We start from the raw sequence: 21,520 nt of genomic DNA, 5'->3' as shown, positions 1-21,520 counted from the left end.
AAAAGGTTGGAAGGCATGTTAGGATTAAAATATTCTTATCCAAAAAGCTGAGGCTAAGGGTTAAAGAGTTTCAGCAGGGTCACTGAGGAAATTGTTCAGCAGCTACCGATATTAGACCTCTTATGAATAAACAGAAGTCAGGCTTCAGAGTTGTGATGCCTCAGGTATGGCATTACTCACAAATGTAAGATTGTCTGGGAGGGGATACAGGACTCCATGGCCAAAACAGATCTCACATGAATTCAGGCAAGACATGTAGGGTCTGAATCAATAGGGCATATAGGCATGTGCTTAAATCATTCCTACTGAAGACAAGAGGGGTCTGTGCTTCATTGTTTTCTAAGCGGTTGTTGATATCCTCATGTACCATTCACAATTTTATTCAAATAGCATTTTAAAAAATATTTTTCTTTTCTATTTTCTTCCACATTTTGGCTAGCTTATTCTGATTTTAGTGTCTTTGAAGAAAAAAATTGCTAAAACTCTGTGTGATACCTACCCCAATGAGGCTTTAATTTAGCTTTGCCTCCAGTACTATTATATACATAATGGATAAATTACTAATAAAGAGGGGGGGGGAAAGAACAAAGTTATGCAAAAATGAAATATTAATTATTTTTTAAAATAATTTTTAAATATGGCTCAGGGGTGCCATATCTATAGTCAAAGCACGCAACTGAAAATGAACCTAGGAAAATTTAAAAGCACCGTTCAAATCTATCTTCCAGATAATAAAATGAAAGAGATCAGCAACAGAAGGCTGGGTGAAGACAGACAAATCTGAAGGAAGAAGGAAAGGGAATGTGCTTCAGTGAAAGTGTGATTAGAAGTGGGGAAAAATAATTTTTTAAAAAAATCAAAGCTTATTTTTCAGGGTTGGCAGTTTGTGGCGAGAATTGTCAAACTATATTGACTGATTTTTGGTTGTAAAAGTTTATTTAACAGTCTTCTCAGTTCATAATAACTGTTGCCAATATCTCAGAGGTAAAAAATGTTAGTAGCATAATTCTAGTGAAACATAGCTCCCTGCAGTTTCAAGGCTGAGGTGAATCATGCTATGCTGCCTCTTATCATTCCATCTCTGTTACTTTCAAAACATGGTGAATCGTATTTGTTGAACACAAATGTTGATATTCTGCAGCGAAACTAAAGTCACAGTTATAGAAGTGGTATAAGAAACAGCTTCTGTTATTTCAGATAGGCGAGCCTATAGCTTTAACGTGCAAGCAGAGATGAGCGGCAATCCTGTTCATTGCAGAGCTGCTCTGTAAGCACAAGATTAGTTGTTAATGGTTGTGCCAGCCAGAGCTGGGTGATGCAGTCTTATCTGTCCTGAAGCTGGTAATCCACTGCGGGTGCTTAACAGTTCTAACATACTTTTGACCTTTCAGATCTGAGTGTGAGAGTGGTTGCAATGACACGAGGCCAATTGCTATGAACAGAGTCACTCTGGTTTTGTCTGCACTCACTCACAGGGGCTTCTCCTTACTGCTTGGACACTGATGCTTTTCCAAAGTAGTGAAAGCATAAGTCATGCAAGTAGCACCAGAATTATTGATGTACACGATATCTCTAGGATTTCACAGCAGCCATCTCTACATTTGGCTTATATAAGACCTCACGTAATACGAATCAAGTTGTGTTGGTAGCAGTGTTAGCAAGGGAATACATTCAGGACATGCCTGGTGTAAACAGGACTTTTGGGGATGAATTTCTTGGTCTGCTGTGGATTTGTCAGCCGTCAAGAAGTGATACTGCTATTTTGTCCTCAGGCATGGTTTTAGTTAAACAAAACTGCTCATCTAATGTTGTGTTACTAAGAGCTGTGCTCAACGTGTTATGGGAGTTTGAGATCATGCTGGAAGGAATTACTTTAACACCATTAATGGAGATCTGTCTGTGGTATTGCTGCTGTATCATTTAAAGTGTAAACCAAGATTATTTTTTTTTATGAGTGATTTAATTTAGTTTCATCTGCATTGAACTACTGTATGGCTTTGCCAGAAGTCCAAGGCTGAGGAGTCTGTACTGCATACCCTGCCACATTTATTTAACTGTTGAGATGTTAGAAACTTGTTTTTTTCTTCAAGAGAAAGATAATTTCCTGCAATAGTAGCTCAGTGAATCCCTGTGGTTTATGTTACATTGAGGAAACTGCCTTTTGCATTAATACCTAAGGTGCACACATTTAAGGTTAACCAGTTTTGCTTTGAAAGAGTTCCAATGAAAGATTAAACTACTTGATCCTTTGTTCTCGTATATGCTATGAGTGGGTTCGCCTATGATTTATTTGTTTATGACCTAAGGTTTCCAGCCCATTCTATACCCCAGAGCCGCTTGCTCACACTTGGCTGTCCAAGACTCTTTTGATCCTGTCGTATTCAATCTCACATGCCAAATGAATGGTCCCCTCCCTGAAAGCTGGCTGCAGAATTAGCCTTGGTCTAAGACATTTATGTTTATCTGCAACATAAATCTGTCTCTTTAGCACATGCAATGGGAAAGTTCATGTTATTTTTCCTAGAACATGGGCATCCCCATTAGTCTTAGGCTGACCTGATGGAGAGATGAGTGGTTTACAAGGTTCTTTCAAAAGTTATACTGTCTTCCTCACTGACAGTGTAATGCTCTGTGGACTGAGGTCTATATTTACACATCCTTATTGAAAGGACGCTTACTGGAACACAGAAAATAAAACCACTTCCTATATCTTTATAGTAATGCACTCCTATATGCTTAAGCAAATTAAAATGGGTTTTAGTGTTTGAAAAAGGAAGCAAGTCACCACATACAGAAATAACAACTACGAACACTAGAAATTTAGCCTCGGCAAAAACCAGCAAAGCCTGATGCTGCTGTGGGCTGCAAGATTAGGAAGGCTGATTTTTTTTTTTTTTTTTCTTTTTAAAGAATGCGGAAGAGCCAGCTGAAAGTCTTCTAGCAGAACCGTTTATCAGTAAAAATGCTTCATCAATTAAAAGAGATTGTTTTGCAGGACTCCTTTCACTTCATCAATGATTAAGAATGTATAAAAAATTTTGGCAAAGTTGAATGAATTTATGTTGATATTTTTAACATAAGGTAAAAGGCCCAAATGAGGCACCTCAATGCTACTGCTTGAGTGGTTCCCAAACATTTTATTTTTACGGGAAACTTGCAACTATTCATTCTGATTCAGAACAAAAGGAAATATTGAACTGTCAGAAGTTCCACATTTGGCCACATCTAAGAATCAATGGCCTGGAAAATATTTCTAGTCTGTAGTCAAGATACCAGTGACCTGAGATCTCCAAGAAACGGGACATGCTATAGAAATGTCCTCAGCATGGGGCTCTGCTAGAAGAGCACTGTTTCACACTGTTGTGAAAACAAGACTGTCCCTTGGCTGTGAGGTTAGGTGCATTTTCTTTCTAGTTCATCTTTTCCTACCTAAATAATCTGTTTATTCTACCTAGTATATCCTTAAGTGAGCAGACCTCTCCACTGTGGCCTGTGTACCAGGCTCTTGCTGAGGTGGGAGTACTGGGGCTCTTCCAGGATCCTCCCTACCTCTAACAGAGTCTTTTGCCCCTAGGTAGCCTGAGCAAGCTTTATTTTAATTACTTCATATTTTATTTTGGGGGGGAGGGTGGTGGTGGTGGTTGATAAAACACAGCTAGCATGCCAAAGAGGCCAATCCTGCTCCCTCCCTTCTCCCCCAACTGCTGTCATGGAGGAATGCCTCCCATCCCTGTGCTGACTCTGGTGCTTCTCCGACTCTTTTGCGAGTTGAACCAAGGGCCTTCCCATGAACCAAGGGAAGCTTCTGGGTAGAAGAGGTGGGGGGAAGAAAATCATTCGTGAGCAGTCCCACCCCTGTCCCTGGTAGCAGCCTCTTTCATTGTCTGGATTTATGTGAAATCTCTCACTGAAGCTGTGTTTTTCACAGCTGCTTCAAACCTCCTGGATAGGCGTATTCTCTGGGCACTGTGCTGCTTCTGCCTCCTCCATGCTGTCACCAGCAGGTGGGCAGTGAGCTGAATTAGTGGAAGTGGTCTGGCTGAGAAGATAACCATACAAAAGAATAAGTGTCCATCTGGATAAAACCTTTGTGGCCAATTGAGAGCTAGAGCTAGCAAAAGCTTGTGTGTAATAGGAACACGTGGCAAAGGTGGAAGGGGGAGCATTGCCCCTTTAACCAGGTATGAAGCTGTCCCTTCAGTTAATCTAATTTGCTTACTGAGGAAACAGAGGGAGGCAGGAGCAAAAATGGTTGTGGCAGTGGCGTTTTAAGTATTTGAATATTGACTTAGTAGGAAGAGTACTGTCTTGGAACAGTGGCAGAGGCTGTCTCAGCAGAAGACATCTGTGCACTGGATTGAAAAACAAAAGTTCTCTCTATTTTCTGGGTATTAAGAGTTCCCATCCTGCCCTCATGAGGGAGGCTAAAAATGACATTTTCAGGTCACTGACAGGTGAGACTGGTAAGGACCCTTGTTACTTGGGGAAAGTTAAGTCATAATACTACTTAAATGCTGCTATACAGGGCAGATAATTGAATAGAGACACTCCGCAGGTGTCTCAGCATGTAGGGAGCAATGGGATCATTCTTGGAGAATTCCACAAAGTGGGGGACCGTGGGCCTTCAGCTCTCCCCTGCTGGCAAAGGGCCTGGGAACTGTGCAGAAGTGCTCCCTGCTGACACTGCTGGCAGAAAGAGCTGCCTTCTGCTTTCCTGCATCTGGACAAAAACAATAATTATAACAAGAAGCGCTGGGAAATAGCTGAGCCTGAAAAGTCTGTGCAGAAGGGGTGGGAGAATAGTCTTACCTCTTAGAGCAAATACTCTGGCAGAAGCTGTCAGCTATCTTAAAAATGCAACAGTGATCTTAAAAGCAAAACCTATATGTGAGAGCATTCTTGAAAGATTAAGAAAGATCATATGCATTGTTGTAACCACATTAAATTTCATCAAGGGAGCTAGAAGTATCTAATCTGAATGATAAGAATAAATGCCTTTGCTGAATCAGAAATCAAATGTGACTTTGTACATTCCTGACAGCTCCAAATACTCTGATGGCTGGCCACCTTCTGTTTGGAAATAAACCACATCATAAGCTTCTTGCATGCTTACACTGAAGTAACAATTTTATATGCTGACCCAGAAATCTGCTGAGCTACTTAAATTTGAAAGTACCCCCTGTATAGTGAGAAAGATTTGCTGTACCTTCTTTGATACTGGTTTATATTCTTGAGGTAATGTTTAGTTCCACTGTTTAGCTTCATTTTAATAATCACAATGGTTATAGCTAGCTGGCATAGATACTCTTTAATTTATACTCTCAAAAATGTTGTGTGTATATATATCTGTAGGCATCTTGAAAATGAGTGGTTGATTTGCTTGAATCAGCCACAGTAAGCAGCATCACTAATAGTTGGTAATCACTGAGTCCATCAGCAAGATCATGACTACTGTATATCAATGACTGAAAAAACTTTGTGAAATTATAGACTTCAAGGTGCTTGCAGGTCATTGCAAGTAAGAGAAGGAACACCACATACAGTTGTAGTAATTTCTGTAAGCAGCAGTATTATCAAGATTCAATACAATGAAGATCCCTTACTGTAAAGGATACACGCTAGCTCTAAGTTGTTGAAAGAACTCAGCTTTCGGGACTGTTTTGCGTTGAAGAGACCAGCTGCTGATACTGTGTGCAACATGTGGCACTGGCTCAAACAGAAGAAGCATTTCTGCCACTGGAGAAAGCCATGTTTAGTTGTTTATGTCAGCAGACATCTTCATCTAAAGCGTGAACCTCATCTGTGCTGAGTCACAGCTTGGTGAGTGTGAATGAGAACTTCTAAGAAGGGGTGGAAGACACGTGTAGCACGGAGTGGTGACCTCCCTCCTGCTCTGTGATGCTGTGCAGAGTGCTGCTTAGTGGTTTATGGCCAGGTCAGCCCCAAACTGTGAGAGCCACCTCTAGTCTTTGGCTTTGCCCCTTCAAGTATGGTATTAATCAATGTTTACCAGTGACACAAAGAGCTTTAGAAATTTTCTTGGTAAGTACTTGGCTCCAGAGAGGTTAAGGATGTTTGATTTGGTCATCTCCTTCCCCCCCTACCCCCCCAATTTGGAAATTTGAAAGGCAGCCTGTAAATATAATACTCCTTCCCTCACACCCCATCATTTTTCTGGGCCTTTCTGGGATGCCATTATATTTGTTAGTGTGCTTAAATGGTTTAATTAAAATCTTTTATGGTCCAATGCAATAAACAATGTCTTCTGTCAATGCAACGTGTTTGATGCTAATGATGCTTCTGGATGATAGATAGTTGTGGAGACAGCTACAAAGGTAGAGAGTAACTTAATTGGAGAAGTTTGATTTCCTTTTACTTTACATATTATGAGTTGAACAGATAACGCCAGATAACGCCAAAGCAAAGGAAAAGGTGCTTTGAAAATTTCTCATCTCCTTTGTTCTTATATGGAAATGTAACTGTGTAATGACCCATTTGTCAAGTGTTGTATATCTATCTAGTGCGTGTTAAACTGCTAGTTGTATTTCAGTAGGAAAAGGGAGATCTAGTTTTGGATATAGGACTCATTATGTTAGTTAGGTTAAACAAAGTTGCCGGTGTTTGTGTGCATATATATTTCTCTGCAGAATACCAGTACATAAGTGATATAGTATTTGTGTTTTCTCTACTTCTGTACTGCTGCTTGGTCTTTGTACACAAACATTCATTTGTTTGGATTTCATGTGGGATCTGAGTACTTATACAAGCTCTTGGGGTACCTCATTCCCTTCCCTCTAAGCACTATGAATCTTTAAAAATGTAAATATCAGTCTTTTCTCTTTGACACTTGATGTTAGCCAATGATGCCAAAATCTACATCTGAAGTTTTCAAAGCATCTAAGTATTTGGACTGTGTAATCCTGCTCCTAGTATATTCTGCATTGATTTTATAGCGTTAGATACTATTCAGGAATGGATATGAAACGGACTTCCGTTTGGCTGTTTTTTGAAGTGACCTGAGTTATTTGTGAATAAAGCAATTAAAAGAGGATTATAAAAAATATATCAAATGTCACTGAGATTACTGTTCTGCTATATATAAGCATACATGACTCTCTTTTTAGAAAAAAAACCCTGTTTCTACCAATTTTTAAAAATTTAAATTACAGTAGTTAGCAAGTGTGGTTCTTGCAGTGAAAGAAATAGTAGGATATATATTTAAAATGTCTAAAAATAAATATCTTTGTTCCAAGGCTTTACAAGTCAATGACCCAACATATTGTTGACAACTAAGATTAAATGCTTGCAAGAAATTCCAAATTTCCACTGAGATACAGACACTGTTTCCTTTCCTGGCAGTTCATAAAACATTAACATTCGAATTTCAGTCCAGTACCATCTGACCATTTTGGAGTAGTATATCTTTAAATCTATTAGCAAGCTTCTGCAGAGTTTAGAGTGGGAGGCGAAAGGAAAAGCAGCATGTTTTCTTTGAGAAAAATTGAGCTTTGAAAGCTACTGCAAGTTTTGGAATGTTAAAAGACAAACCAGCTGAGATACTTTAATGGGCAAAGAGCAAGAGAAGAGGTCAAAACTGTACGTGCACATGTCCTTTCACATCCTAGTAATTTCTGAAGATTCACATGGCTTCAAAAATAAACTTATTCCAGGGATACAATACATAGATTTGCAACCAGTTTCTAATATTAATCTGTCATTATAATGCTATCTGGAAGCCAGTGATATTTACGCTAGCATAAAAGAGACTACTATGTTAATTTTAATTTCCCAGCCCCAGTTGCCTTGTGTGTGGGAGTAGTTTCTTTTTAGGAAAAAGTCACTGTTGGTTGACTTATTCTCTCCTTTTCTCACCCTCGAACCACTGACTAATACTGAAATTTAACTTACAATGAACATTTCTGGTTTTGCTTACATGCCATTTAAAATGCCTTAATCAAGGTTTTAAACCAATTTATAGTGAAAAGTGACTGTCATGTGCTGTTCTCTACATGCAGAAGCAAACAGAAATTGAATGAACCTTGAGCACTAATATAAAAATCATATGCTGCTATCTAAATGATTGGATGGATTTCTGAAAGTTAAGAGGCAGTAACTGACAATGATCATATAAACCAGCCATCCTTACAACTGGACACATACACTTGTAAAACAGTAAAAGAAAGAAAAAAAGAAAAACATTTGAATTTCAATATGAGTCAATTAATTAAGTATCAAATGTTTATAAATTTTGCATGTGTATTAGAAGTTAATCCACCACTGTAGTAAAAGGTTTGTAATGAGTTTCATATCAATGTGAATCCAGTCCTTTTTTACGTGACCACAAGCAAAATAAAATAAATTTATTGGATAAAACCAGTCAATTTTGATTACGTAAGTTTCCTTTATATTTCAATAAATACTGTAAGTACTATTATTCAGCATGGCTTTCTCCATTTGCTTTCATGACTAAAGCTACTAGCAATGATCATATCACTTCAATTATAGGATACAACTACTTGTAGCCATTTCTGGTGCAATTAAAATGTGAGTATGTAAAAAAACCCTCCATCTCCTTAATTTATTAAATGGCCACAGAACGGATGTTGTTTCTAAATCTGTATTTTGTCTTCACTTATTTTTATCCGTATTGGAGGGGAGGGAAGAACAGGTTTTAAACTTCAGACATGCAGACTTAGAAATTTCTAAATGGATTTTGTTTTCTCCTTAGTAATTAATGAAATAAACCATAATGGCCTGCACCTCCTACATAAGCCTAAACAAGAGTATTGTATTTCTACTACAGAAAAATAAAGCATTAAGTAATAAAACTAATTTTTCTTTTCCTTTAGTACTCTTTAACTCTACTGCTTTTTACATGTGACTATAATTACTTGGCCATGTAATATATGTGCATAGTATGATCAGATGCCTTCTAAAGTACTTAAAAGTATTATTTGTTTCTCCTTGTTCTCTTGCATTACATCACCTCCTGAGTAAAAGACCCTGTCATTTCCCATTCTAACATGCTTGTAAAATGAATATTGCGTCCCACTGTTAACTATATGTGAGAGAGTGAATCTGCAGCTCATTCAGATGTGTATGTGAGCACGCACATGTTCAGATGATGGATGCTGAGATAGTTGTTGAGCTTCTGACTGATGGCCATGCTTATGTGGAGGGTCTGTGGATCTGGGTACCATTTAGCATGACAGAAGTGGCTCTATTTGGCTCTAGCTGATTAAAATTCATATCTAAGATTTAATGAATATGGGTTACTTCAAACTGGAGCTCAACAAAGAGAAAACCATATTGAAAAAATTCTTGGCCTTGGAACCGTATTTCATGTTACATTGCGGAAATCCAGCTATTTTCTGCAAATGTCAGATGATACCTGTTTTATCTCTGCTGCCCAAATGGATCTTTCTCCTGTTTAGAACCGATGTGGTGGTCTGCCTTATGATGAAAAACATAGGAAAACGTAAAAAAAAAAATCAGGATCCTATGACCTAATTGTTGAGTTCCTCAGTTTCTTATGTTCCTGAATTTATTCATGGGCACAGTCACAAAAATCCTTCAAAACCCAACAGAAAATGTAGTGCTACACTGTAAAGTTCAAGAATACTTAATTGGACAGGGAAAAGGAAGGAACGATAACACCATAAATAATGCATGGTACCGTTCTAAAAAAGACTGAAATTTTGTTGGTAGAGGACTTTCTGTTGGGAAAGCGTATATGCTATGACCAAATATAACCCCAGGCTTTGGGGACGTATACCCTCATTCTTACAGATTTTATTTGCTTTTCTTCCTATTGCCTCTTTAAAATTCAGTGCTGTGTTTGTACAGATGCATCTCGGATACTCTGTGAACCACCTGAACCAAAAGTATTCAGGTAAAAGGTTGGATTTTTGAGGTTTTTCTGTTCCAGTGAAGAGTCTCCTTCACTTACAACATGATGCTGGCACATATAGACATTTCTCTAATCTGCTTTTTATATAGTACAGGACCCAGACAATGCACAAATGAAGTGTTGCATTTCCCCCGTCACAGGGAACTAGGGATTCACGGCAAATGTCAACGTTTTCCATGGGCAGTTCTAAGCGAGTGGAATGGATTGTCAGCTGTGAACATCAAATATACAGTTGTAATCTAGTGCCTGTATATTTTTTTAAGAACAACAACAACAAAAAAATTGTACACCCTGTAGAGTTATTTGTTTCTTTCTTATCCTACATTCAGATGGTTAAGCACCCTGCCTACTTGTGTTATGTTGATCAGTTGTTTTAGTATACTGGGACTTTTAAGTAAGTTTAATGGAAAATCAAGTTTTAACTCTTTCAGGGTCATACCATGACAAATCAACCCTGGGCATTTGTAAGGTTTTAATAGTTCCCAATCTTAAACTTTTCAAGGACTATGTTGCAATGAATGCAGACAATAGCACTTTAAAAAAATGTAGATTGCATTCAAGTAGCAAGGGGCAAAATAGCTAGTGTTAGGTGAAAAAGCCCAGCTGCATGGTAACAGCGGAGGAAATAAAAAGAAAAGCACAGAAACAAAATAAAAGCATTCTACAGCAGGTCTCAAGTATATTAATTAACAATTTAAAATATCTTTCATAGGAATTTTGTGCCTATTTTTTTACTACTGTAAACTCAAATACTGCAGGTAAGTACCTACAGGAAACCAAGTACCCCACAGGTAGAAGCTGTGCTTCTGCATTTGTCACACATCTTTGAATTTTGGGTAGATTTTACTTTTCAGTATTTCAGAGGCCTAAAATACATGAAATTATTGAAATTCTTATTCTTCTAAGCACTGGTTTTGTGGGACCTCTGGGAATTCTAATTTCTTTCCAGCACGCCTCTTTCTGAGCGCCAGTGTGTGACATGGTTTTCCAGCAATGCAACCCAAACTTCAAGCCAGATTCCCTAATGCTAAAGTCTGTGCTTATGCACAGAATTGGCACTGGGAATACTCACTAATGAAACATCTCTGCAATAGCATTTGTATGCTTGTGGGCTGTTTTTTTTTGTTTGTTTGTTTGTTTGTTTTTAATGTGGGCAAATTCCAAGAGTTCTTAGATATGGAAAGACTGACAAATGTTTAATAGTGTCCTCTGAGCCATTGTAGGAATGGCTGCAAGCTTTCATTGCTCTTAAGAGTATGTTGGTAAATGACAGGTTGTGCAAGCCATCTGCTGATCATTTTAAATTAAAGACAATATTACACTGAAATTTAGCAGTCACTACGTTGGTAGCAATCTACAGGTTTGCTGTTCCTGTTTTGTTTACCCCCCACCCCAAGCATCATGCTTATTCTGAGCAGATGGCATCATGTAAAGGAAAACAGGATGGCTTCATTTTACTAAGGGAAACCCCCTGACACTTGGTAACTTGGTCTTTATCTGCCTCTGTGTTTTTTTGTTTCTATAAATTTGCATTGCAGACTTCATGGATTTTCATTTTAGCTGTGTTAAGCCTTTTAATGCAGCTGTAACAGCTCAGTCAGCATTAGCAAAATGTGCTCAGGTTATTGTGGGTTATATCTAGCTCCTGGGCTACAAGCAAGTCTATGTGAAAAATTTACCAGCAGAACCATCCTGGCATAATCATCCTCGTGTAACACTCCTGTGGCTGTCTTGTTGGGAATAACAGTGCACTTTTTTTGCTTTAGTTCATGTCACTTTACATTTAGTAGCTTTATAGTCGCAGTATCCAGACAGGATTAGAAATTGTTTCAACAAAAGCATACTTCTTTCTCTGATCTTTTGGGAAATAAATGTTGCTTTAACGTATTTATTTTTTAATAATTATTTCTAGCCATCTTTCATTTCTGCAATCAGGACTCCAATTAGTTCTGTTTTGATTCATTGGGAATAGCAGTTTGAAATGTATCATCTCCTTGGAAATTTATCTAATTTTGGCACTAGCATCACCCACTGGCCCAAATAGCATGTTAATATTTGGGGCTTTTCCAGGTTCCCTCTGTTTGGAATAGAGACTTATGCTAAAGCCAGCTATATTACTTAATGCAATCCTGTATTTACATAGAAAATTAATGAAGTCCTCCCTTCCTGAACCCAGTGGAAATAAACAACTTAGAAGTTCAGACTCTCTCTGGCTCAGACTCTTCCCAAGGAGTCCTTTCTCCCTGCTACATTGTCCAGTTCTCACATGATTTCCTTATTTTCTGTGGAATTGTATATATTCACCTTTCCAATCCAACAGAGGCCTAAGAGTTCTCCCTATCTTAGAAAAACTCCTTCACAACATTGATTTTTTTTTTTTAACCTTCTTCATGTTTTCTCATGAGAATCAATAATATTCAGCTGGTTTTAGTCTTTGCTGCAGAAAGAAGTATTTTCCCATGAACCTTCAGAAATATCTTCCAGGCTAATAGCACCACAGTCCCCCTCATCAAGACAGTTTTATCAGTGCAAGTGTGTTATCCTTGGGAACTCCTGGTTTAATTCTATTGAGATTGTGCCTACTTTGACTTTATTGTCAACTTGTCATTTTCATGATGGTAAGGAATGATAGAGTTTCAAGTTTAGTCTGGTCGGTGAGGTCCCTACATGTGTAACAATGCCCCCACTGCTGCTCTTCTGTTACATCATTACTAGATTTCCAGTATTTTTATTCTTAAAAAAAAAAAAAAGTACTGCCTAGGGAAACTCTATGGTCATTAGGTCATTATAAATTGATGTTGTAAGAGTAAATTTCCTTAGAAATTAAAATTTCTAATTAAAAAAAAGATTCCTGAGAAAGAAATTGGACCCCAAAAATGGACATAGGTTCTTTACTGTTTCCCTCATTGTATTAAAGATGTATGTAAGATGTCATATAGATGTGATACCAGCAAAATCAAAAGGGCTTATACTTTCCCTTTCTGTAGACACACCTGTTACCTTTTGATTTATTTTCAGTTTGCTTTCACACCTCTTGTACCTGCAATTTTGATATAACACACCCGTTCACAGAACCAGCATAGCCTCTGTTGTTGATAAAATGGCTTGTACACATAACTGCTGTGGATGTACAGAAGAAGCAAAGGAGATTTTTCTCTCTTTTTTTAATTCTCTAATCTCTTTCGGTGATTTTTGGGTTGATAGGAAATAATGGAAGTGCTGCTTGCAAATTGATCAGTGTTCCCAGCAGTTAGTTGAGGTCTTTCTCATTCTTCTGGAAAAAAACCCCAACAAACCATCTTTAACTTTTCAAAGCCCAGTGTTCCTGTGAAACTTGCATTCTTGAACTTTATTTTCTCCCACTCTGACAGAAGGGTAGACTACCCATCTTATAAATGTGCCCTTCTCTAAATCTGTCTCTCTGGGAAATTCTCACTGATTGTTCCAGTTTAGTTCTTTGTTAAGAGAAAAGCATGAAGTATAACTTCTTCAAAGGCTTCTACAAGGCATAGTTGGCTAATGCTTTCCAACTGCTCTCTGTTTTGAGGGACATACAGACACAACTGTTTATAATTGTCTAGTCTGGTAGCTTTGCATTGCTAGAGCTGCAGCTATCGGTATGTAATGACCGATATATATATGTATGTATATATGTGTATATCTGTATAAGTGGTTTTAATAAGAAAAGTACATATTGGGAGAAGAAAAAAACTCCTGTCTTCTCTGCTTGAGATATTTTGCTGACTTCCTGTGGGATTTGCTCACTGAAACTTATAATTACTTCATTAAATAATCTTTATGTAACTTACAATATGCCTTTGCCTACCAATATTTTTTACTGCCTTTTTTTTTTTTGTAAGATCAGCCTTGTACAGAAGATAAACAATGAAAAAATGAAGTAGGCATTTTAGTATCAGCTTCCCACATTGAGCTACCTCTTCAAGCATCAAATAGAGTGAAGAATTAGGAATTGATAGCCCTGTACTGGAAACAGCTAATATGAAAGCAGAAGGACTGAATTGTGACATTTTAGGGATTCTAGAAGATTTCTGAAATGGTTAGCAGCTGGTATTTAACAATGGGAGAGTGATTGTAGTTTCTGGCTAGATTTTTAGAAGTGACTAATGATATTAGGCATTAGTGTTGTTAAGTTCCAACTTGCATGCATTGTAAAGCTCCTGATTTCCAGGAAGGAAGCAGTACAAAAGCACCCAAAATGAAGATTCTTCAAATCACCAATTGTCTCTAAAGACAATTTCCTAAAATGATCTCAGAGGGAGTGCATTTATATAACTGGGATATTTGAATAAAGAGAAACAAGAGGAAGTTCAAAATTGGAAAGCCTGAGACTGTGTGGAGTTTTGCTGTTTTTTCGGCTCAGGGCTTACAAAGTCAATGTTGGGAAGTATGACACAATGGCTTAAAAATTTCCACAACTTCTCTCATTCCTTTTCATGTTCCTTGAATTTGAAAGGTCCACAAAACTTGAAGGGTATTTTTAATAACATTTAGAATTATCAGTAAACTTTAAGAACAAAGAGTTCTGCATCAGAAAATATTCCTTTAATCCATATTTAATGTAATTATGAATAATTTGACATTTAGAATTTGATTGGACAGTTCTATGCCAGAGCTTAAAGACTGGAAAGCAGACAAGCGCTTCCCATCATTCGCAGATACTGCATAAACCAAACAAGTTTATGTTCAAATCATTTCTGGCAGCAACATTTGGAATATGAATAGAAATGTTCTTCTGTCACAGAAAAAATTAGGGACCACTCCTGCAAATGAATACTTTTGCACTGGCTCAGGATTTCTTACTACAGGATTACATTGGTAGATCATGGCATTAGACAGTTTTATTAAATTGGTTTTGAGATATTTGAAAGTACTTAGCAGGAAAATAATTCAAAATGATTGAATACAAATTCAGTTTCTAAGCTAATGTTCATGGAAATCTGGTGAAAATGATGTTTGACTTTGTATCCTAGTCTAGTATTTTCTTTTGAGTGTTTTCTTTACTAATATCAATATATTTTTAAATTAATAAATTGATAGCTAAAATCACTTGTGTTCTTATGTGTCAGATAATGATGCATAAATTCACGGTGCCCTAGATATCAGAAATCATACCTATATTCAGTAACCTATCTTCATATTTATCTTTTGTTTTGCTTTTGAAGAATAAGGATAAATATGCAATTTTTGCTTTTGCTTTTACTTATGCTGTGTTGAAGATACACGAATATCTAATGCCCTTGTACCTTCCTACTTAATTGAAGATGATTGATAAACAGCAGATGCGCTAAGCTGTAAAATATCTCCCTTGTAGCCCTCATCTCTTTAAGGTCACTCTTTGATTCTAGTTACTTTATATGTTTAACAACATGTGCCTCCTTTCTATGGTATTTTCTTATCATTTTCCTCTTTTTGAAATGACTGTGTAAGTACCTGTGATTCTGCTTTTAGAAACAGTTTCCTATTTGATTAGAAACAACAAGAAACAGAAGCGAACCCCCTCCCTACTTGATGGCAGGCAATGTTCAGGGTGACCAGGGAAGTTGTTGCTAACTGTCCCTTTGCTGGCACCCCCCTGCGTCGCTCTGCAAGAACTGCTAAGAGGCAAAGATTGCACTCTGCTTGTTCTTACATTTTCTGCCCTCTGTTTTGCATCCATCTCCCCTGAGGAGAAACTATTTTCAGTTCTGAGAAACTTTCATTTTAAACAACTTTATTTTAACAGTGTTTTCGAAGTCTGTAAAGCACTTGCTACAGGGATAGGTGCTGAGATCGCTTGTCTTTGCACAAAAGAGTTCAAGCTCTTAAGATGCCTGGCTCCTACCACTGCTTGGGCTCTTCATCGAGAAAGTTAGCCCAGAGCTCATAGAGATATCTGGAAATGAAAGTGTTTCTGAAAAAATACCTTTCATATCTGAGGCAGCTCAGCTGCCTGTGATGGGGAACCTCTACAGCTGAGAAGGATGGAAATGAGGAAAGCCCGTAGGACTGCAAATCAATGAGAAATATCAGCAGGAGAAATTTCCTTTCATGAACAATAGGTCCTAATTGAGGTGGGAAAGGGAAGGAGGACCCTGGCTAAAAGCCAAGCAGAAGTAAAGCACTAGGTATTGGAAGGCACCTAAGGCAAGGATGTGTAAAGGGGAGGGTGCACAGCCCTTGCGAAGTGTATTGGGAAAAAGAGAGGGGGGGGTGTCAGGTGCTAGATAAATGTGAATAGGAGAAAGGACTGTCAGAAGAAGAGAAATAGTGCAAAAATGTAATTAAATTAATGCAATTACATGGCCTAATAATGTTTTGCAGCTGAAAATATGTATTTTTGTAACATCACTTTTCTGTGGTGAACATGGTTTTTGCCATGGGGACCTTGTGTGCTTGCCAAAGGCAGGACAAACAATGCCTCTATCACTTCTACTCACACAAAACACTTGGGTACCCTAAAATGTTGCTATTGAGGTTTTGTGTGATTGTAAAAAAGGCTTTTTTTTATGGCTTTCTGAGATAAGCGGTATGCTATTAAACTCTGGCTATGGAATTGTGACATTTAGATGTCAACACCCAGCCCAAGAGGATGACTCAAGAGTACCTGCAGCTTGCATCATGTTTCTCTGGACCTCACCCATATGCAAGCTTTCTATGCTTGCTTGATACCCAGGGAAAACACTGCAAGATTTTTTCTAGCCCTTTTCCAGAGGAATGAAGTTATAAAGATGTACTCAGCAAGCTGCTTATTTCTGTTGTACAAGTTTCTAATTTCTGTTTAATTTTCTTATTTCTGTTGTTTATGTAGGACCTAGAAAACTTTTTTTTTTCCCCTTTGGAAACTCAAGGCATTCATGGTCCAAATTTTATTTGTAAAACTAAGTATACACAGATGGATATCAGATCCAATTGAACAGAACCTGATGCTGGTTAGCTCTTTCCTAACAGATGCCCAAGCAGACAAAACCAATTTTAATCTGTCCGTCCACCTATTTCCCTACCCTGTGCTGCTAAAAGACCACTCACAGCGTTGGGAAACACTCTCTTAGCTGAACCTTGAGAAGTGATTTAGGTCTTGTGGGACTCTGCAGCATTCACGTAGCAACAGAGGAGCTCTAGCTGTGGTGTGTTCGGTCGTTGCGGTGACTAGAGAAAGCAGATGTGGTTCCTGTCCTCTCCTCTCTGCTGCTTCTGCACTGCAGGGATGGGAAGGAGCACCCGAGTGAGGCGATGCTTGCTTTTTCCCAGTAGCAGTGCTGACATAAATGGATGTCAAAGTACAGCCTTGGTGAGTTGAACCTGGCAAACTCCGGCAGTCTTTTGTGCTGACAGGGAGGCACAAATCTCCCACAGGAAGACACGGGTTCCATTCTCTAAATGTTACTGAAAAAGACCCCACTAGTGTATTGGTGAAGAAAATGAGACTGGTTTTCTCCAAGGCACTCATATTCCAGCCATGCGATTCAAAACACATTTTGGAATAGCAAGAGAGAGGAGAAATACACAAAAGTTGTTTAGAATCAATGTCTGACTGTTTTGCTATGTTTGAGATTTTTTAGTAAATTTCTATATACAAATCCAGTAAGAAAGTCTACCTTTTTTTCAGTTCTGAAGTTCAAGTCAAAATTCAGTGGTTTTTATATCTTTTTCAATCTGTCACTGGGAATTCAAAACAGAATTAAAAAAAACACATCAAACAAGCAACCTACTCTTAGAGGGAACTGAAGAGCAGAGTACAGAGTAGCAAGTTCAGATGTTAAAAAGCAAGAGAGAATATAATATGCTCCGTGCAACGCAGCTGTGGCTAAATGCTGATTTGCACATTAGGACTAGATCAGCATTATTCAGATGTGACCTGCATATTGAATAACTATCACAAGTGTAGTACTATTGATAAGAAATGAAACTGCACGGTACACTTCATATCTAACATACCACCCTTGTTTGTTATTAGATTCCACAGAAGTGTAAAGGAAGAGCTATTACTTTTAAATTTTTATAAAATGCATGTAATTTTGTTTCCTATGAGATAATTTTGATAGTTGGTATGTTTATAAAACAGAATATAACATTGCTATTCAGGTGATTCTTTTTTAGCTGCTCAAAGACAATAAATATTCAAAAAAACCTGGCATATAAATGTTGATTACTCTATTTCTATTCTGAAACCAGTCAAAATTGATTTAAGGTGTTGTGGCCAACTTATACTTACTATGTGGCTATAGCGCCTGCGTGACTCAGCTTTGAACATTTTAAACTTCAAAAAGACTTTAGTATTGATAAATCCCTCTGATTCACTTTCATATAAAATGCAATTTACATTTGACATGAAGGATGCGTTGTGCAGGAAGGCCCCCCAAGAAGTTTTGTGTTAGTTAAGCGGTGAGCTTTAGGGCAATTATTTTCTGCAGCATTTCCCATCTTCTGACAACATTCTTTTTTGGAAAAATTGAAAAGATGAATGTCTGCACTGAAACCACACAGGAAACAGAGACACATCTGCTGTGTTGGTGGTTAAATGCTGTGATAAACATGCAGCACACTGCCTGCACGTGTTGCTCTCCAGGAAACATATCTTCCAGCGAGGCCCACCAGCGGGCCAGCATGCTGCCTGCCCCACAGGGGTGCTGCCTCTCCAAATTTCGGTATATCTCACTAATACAAAATGCCTGTGCTGCATATGCTTAAGGTGTCAATGCCATGGCAGGGAAGCAGAGGTTTGGGGCAGGCTGGACTGTGCATCTAACATTGGGTAGACACACGGAAATGCTGCACATACATCACAAGAGATCTACACATGTGCATAGTTTCTCTGTGCGCACATGTATAGGGGTAAACTTGTATTTGCTTTTTCAAATTACTAATATGTGAAGATAAACCCACCACTCCTATCTAGTAGATGGCATCAGGTTTGCTCAAGTGTTTTCTGGTTTTGGGTTGGTTTTTGGTTTTTTTTTTTTTTTCATTCCTGTCTAGTGATAGATGGTGAGCTTTTCTCTAGTGACTTTTAGCTCGATGGCCAAAGGTGATATTGAACTTCCATTAAGATTTTGCAGAGTGTGGTGAAGTAAATCATATGCCCCTTATAACTGAATGATAAACTGAGGTGCAAAACCTAAGGTTCTTGCCAAAGGTAATAAACAGACACAATAAGAGAATCAGGATTTTGGAATTTTGGATTTCCAGACACCTCTACACAATCTAGTAGATCCGGTTAGGGAATCACGCTTTAAGTGGTGTAGACAGAAATTCAGATTTTCCGAGTGAAAATGTGTACCTTAGCCATCTGGGTACTCCGTTATACATTGTTAAGGTGGATCTGCTAAGGGTACTCTTTCTAAATCAGACACCTTGTACAGAGAAGGAAATTTTCATTCCTAGACTAGTATAGATTTCTTGTATACTAAGCTAGGAGCTTGGAATAAAAAAGTGGGCTATTGATTTAATTAGTTTCAAGTTAATATACGTATTAGCTTGTACATAGGAGAGCAGCATCTTGTAGTTACTCAAATATTGCTAATAATGATAGCAAAATATAGATTCTTGAATCATCATTTTTTTAGTATGGTCATAATTAATTCTGTTTCAAGCATACCTTATTACAGATTTATCACGTTGACAATGCTACTGAACAATTCAATTAAAGAACACGTGAAAGCTGTAGGAAGGTTACAACTGGTGTGCAAGACCTGTCTCATTTTCTCTACAGTGCCATAAAAAATGGATGTTGCTTATTGTATCACACATATACTGCCATGTTTTCTGCAATGCAAAATGATCTTTAAAGATGTGTTAAAGAGAATACATAGTTTGGAGAACATACTAGCAAATGCTTTCATTTTTAATCATACTGCTTTTGTATTACAGACCATCACCAAAGATCATCCGTTGTTCCCCTTGCTTTTTTCACTTGTGCTTTGATTAAGTTACCACTAAAGTCTGAAAATATTTCTCATATCCTTTTCCAGTGCTGCTGAACAGTTTTACTTGCTGCAGGCAGACGAAGCCAACACATTCATCCTTAGCTTTAACTTCACTCCCTTTCATCCAGCAATGGAGATTACAGCACCTTTAGTGATTCAATTTATAATGCATGAATGGGACAGGAATCAGTCTGTATTTGACAGCTTTGTTAGCCCAACTGTGCTAGCATGAATTGTTAGTAAAACCCAATTTTACTCTGTGGCCACGCAGTTTTAAAGAAAGTGAACCTGCATGCGCCTGAGTAGCTGCGGTCTAATGAACCACTTCGCAGGACTGGAGCCCTTGTTAACATAAACAGCAGATACAACTCCTGATGCATCCAGGAAACAGCTTTGTTGAGCAATGAAGTGCCAAGCAAACGTAATTTCTCTGCAGTGCATAAATACATTAGAACAATTATTTCACCTTTAAAATAGATCCTAAAGGTCTTGTACTTCAATACCTACACAAGTGGAATTAGTGGTAGAGGAATCGCCCCAGTTCAGGGTGCTATTCTATTCCTCTCTTCTAATTAGTTGCAATCAATTAACCACGCTCATGCAAAAAAAAATCTACAGAGGTTGACAAAGGAAGTTATCAGATTTTTTTTTCAGGCATTGTTCCTTGTATCTGTAAACTCTTATTGTAAAATTCATGTAGAATTCTGTACTAGTAAATGTTCTTAATCATGCGAGTTTTATGAAAAACTTTTACATAAGTAATGGCTTTCAAATACATATTTTCTCAAAAAAACCCCAAACCCCACTAGGTTGTACTTCATGAGACATTCCCTGCCGCAGCTGTGTGCTAATGGCTGATTCTACGGATCTCTACTTTCTCTGAAGGGGGAGAAAGGCTGGCTGGGATTTCTGTTGTGCAGCAGGTTCCTTGAGTCAGAGATGTAAATTAACCCGCTAAAATGGAAAATTGGAGAAATGGGTGAAGTGTGTATGAAGAAAGACAATGTCAGATTATTTCCTCGCACTGTAAGGAATACAAGCCTCATGTCAAACTATGCTTGAATGATAACTCTTTTGAAATATTTGCTTACCAAGAAACGAGATCCATTCATGCCCAGTTTTTCTACAACCACAGCAGATTCAGGCATTCCAAACTGAGAAAAGAAAAAATAGAATTATTACAATAGTGTGAAACTTGACATTTGTAAACAAAATAATTAATATTTCCATGCTCAAATACTTGGTTACATGGAAATCTTTGTACTATTTGACATGGATAATTAGAAAAAGAATATCGGACAGAATAACAGTGATGCTAAGAAATTGGTGGTGACTTCCACTTAAGAGATAAGACACAGTATTACCTCTTTCTTAGGAAGAAGGATTACAGGGGATAAGGGTTGATAAAATCACGAATGGGGTAGACAAGAAGAAATTATGGAGCATCAAATGTAACTTTAATGGTACAAGGAGCCCAACAGAAATACACCATGGGACTTTAACTGCTATGAGACAAAAGGAAGCTGGCAATAGAAACGGGTTAAAAGGTAGCTTGTGACAAAAGTCCATCAGTAGCTGTGCAATCACCTCAGGAAATGGTTGTATCACTGGCTGCTGGAAAATGAAGGCTATATAAGAGAAAGCTCTTCTGTTACGTGCCTGTTTACTAACGCTGTCTACATGCCGG

The 21,520-nt window shown here is 37.9% G+C and overlaps 1 protein-coding gene across 1 annotated transcript in view; it reads right to left on the bottom strand.

Annotated features, from left to right (window-relative positions):
• The window catches only part of BLNK (B-cell linker), a 95,953-nt gene extending 74,972 nt beyond the window's left edge, over positions 1 to 20,981 (bottom strand). Inside the window, exon 1 of the mRNA XM_009888683.1 lies at positions 20,925 to 20,981. Within this exon, the coding sequence (XP_009886985.1) occupies positions 20,925 to 20,981 (57 nt within the window). The remainder of the gene's footprint in view (positions 1 to 20,924) is intronic.
• Between the last annotated feature and the right edge of the window lie 539 nt (positions 20,982 to 21,520).

The sequence above is a fragment of the Charadrius vociferus genome, unplaced genomic scaffold (assembly GCF_000708025.1).
Source record: "Charadrius vociferus isolate BGI_N301 unplaced genomic scaffold, ASM70802v2 scaffold436, whole genome shotgun sequence".
In the NCBI taxonomy this organism is placed as follows: domain Eukaryota; kingdom Metazoa; phylum Chordata; class Aves; order Charadriiformes; family Charadriidae; genus Charadrius; species Charadrius vociferus.
The sequence above is the reverse complement of the archived record's forward strand: the minus strand, read 5'-3'. Positions and strand labels throughout refer to the sequence as shown.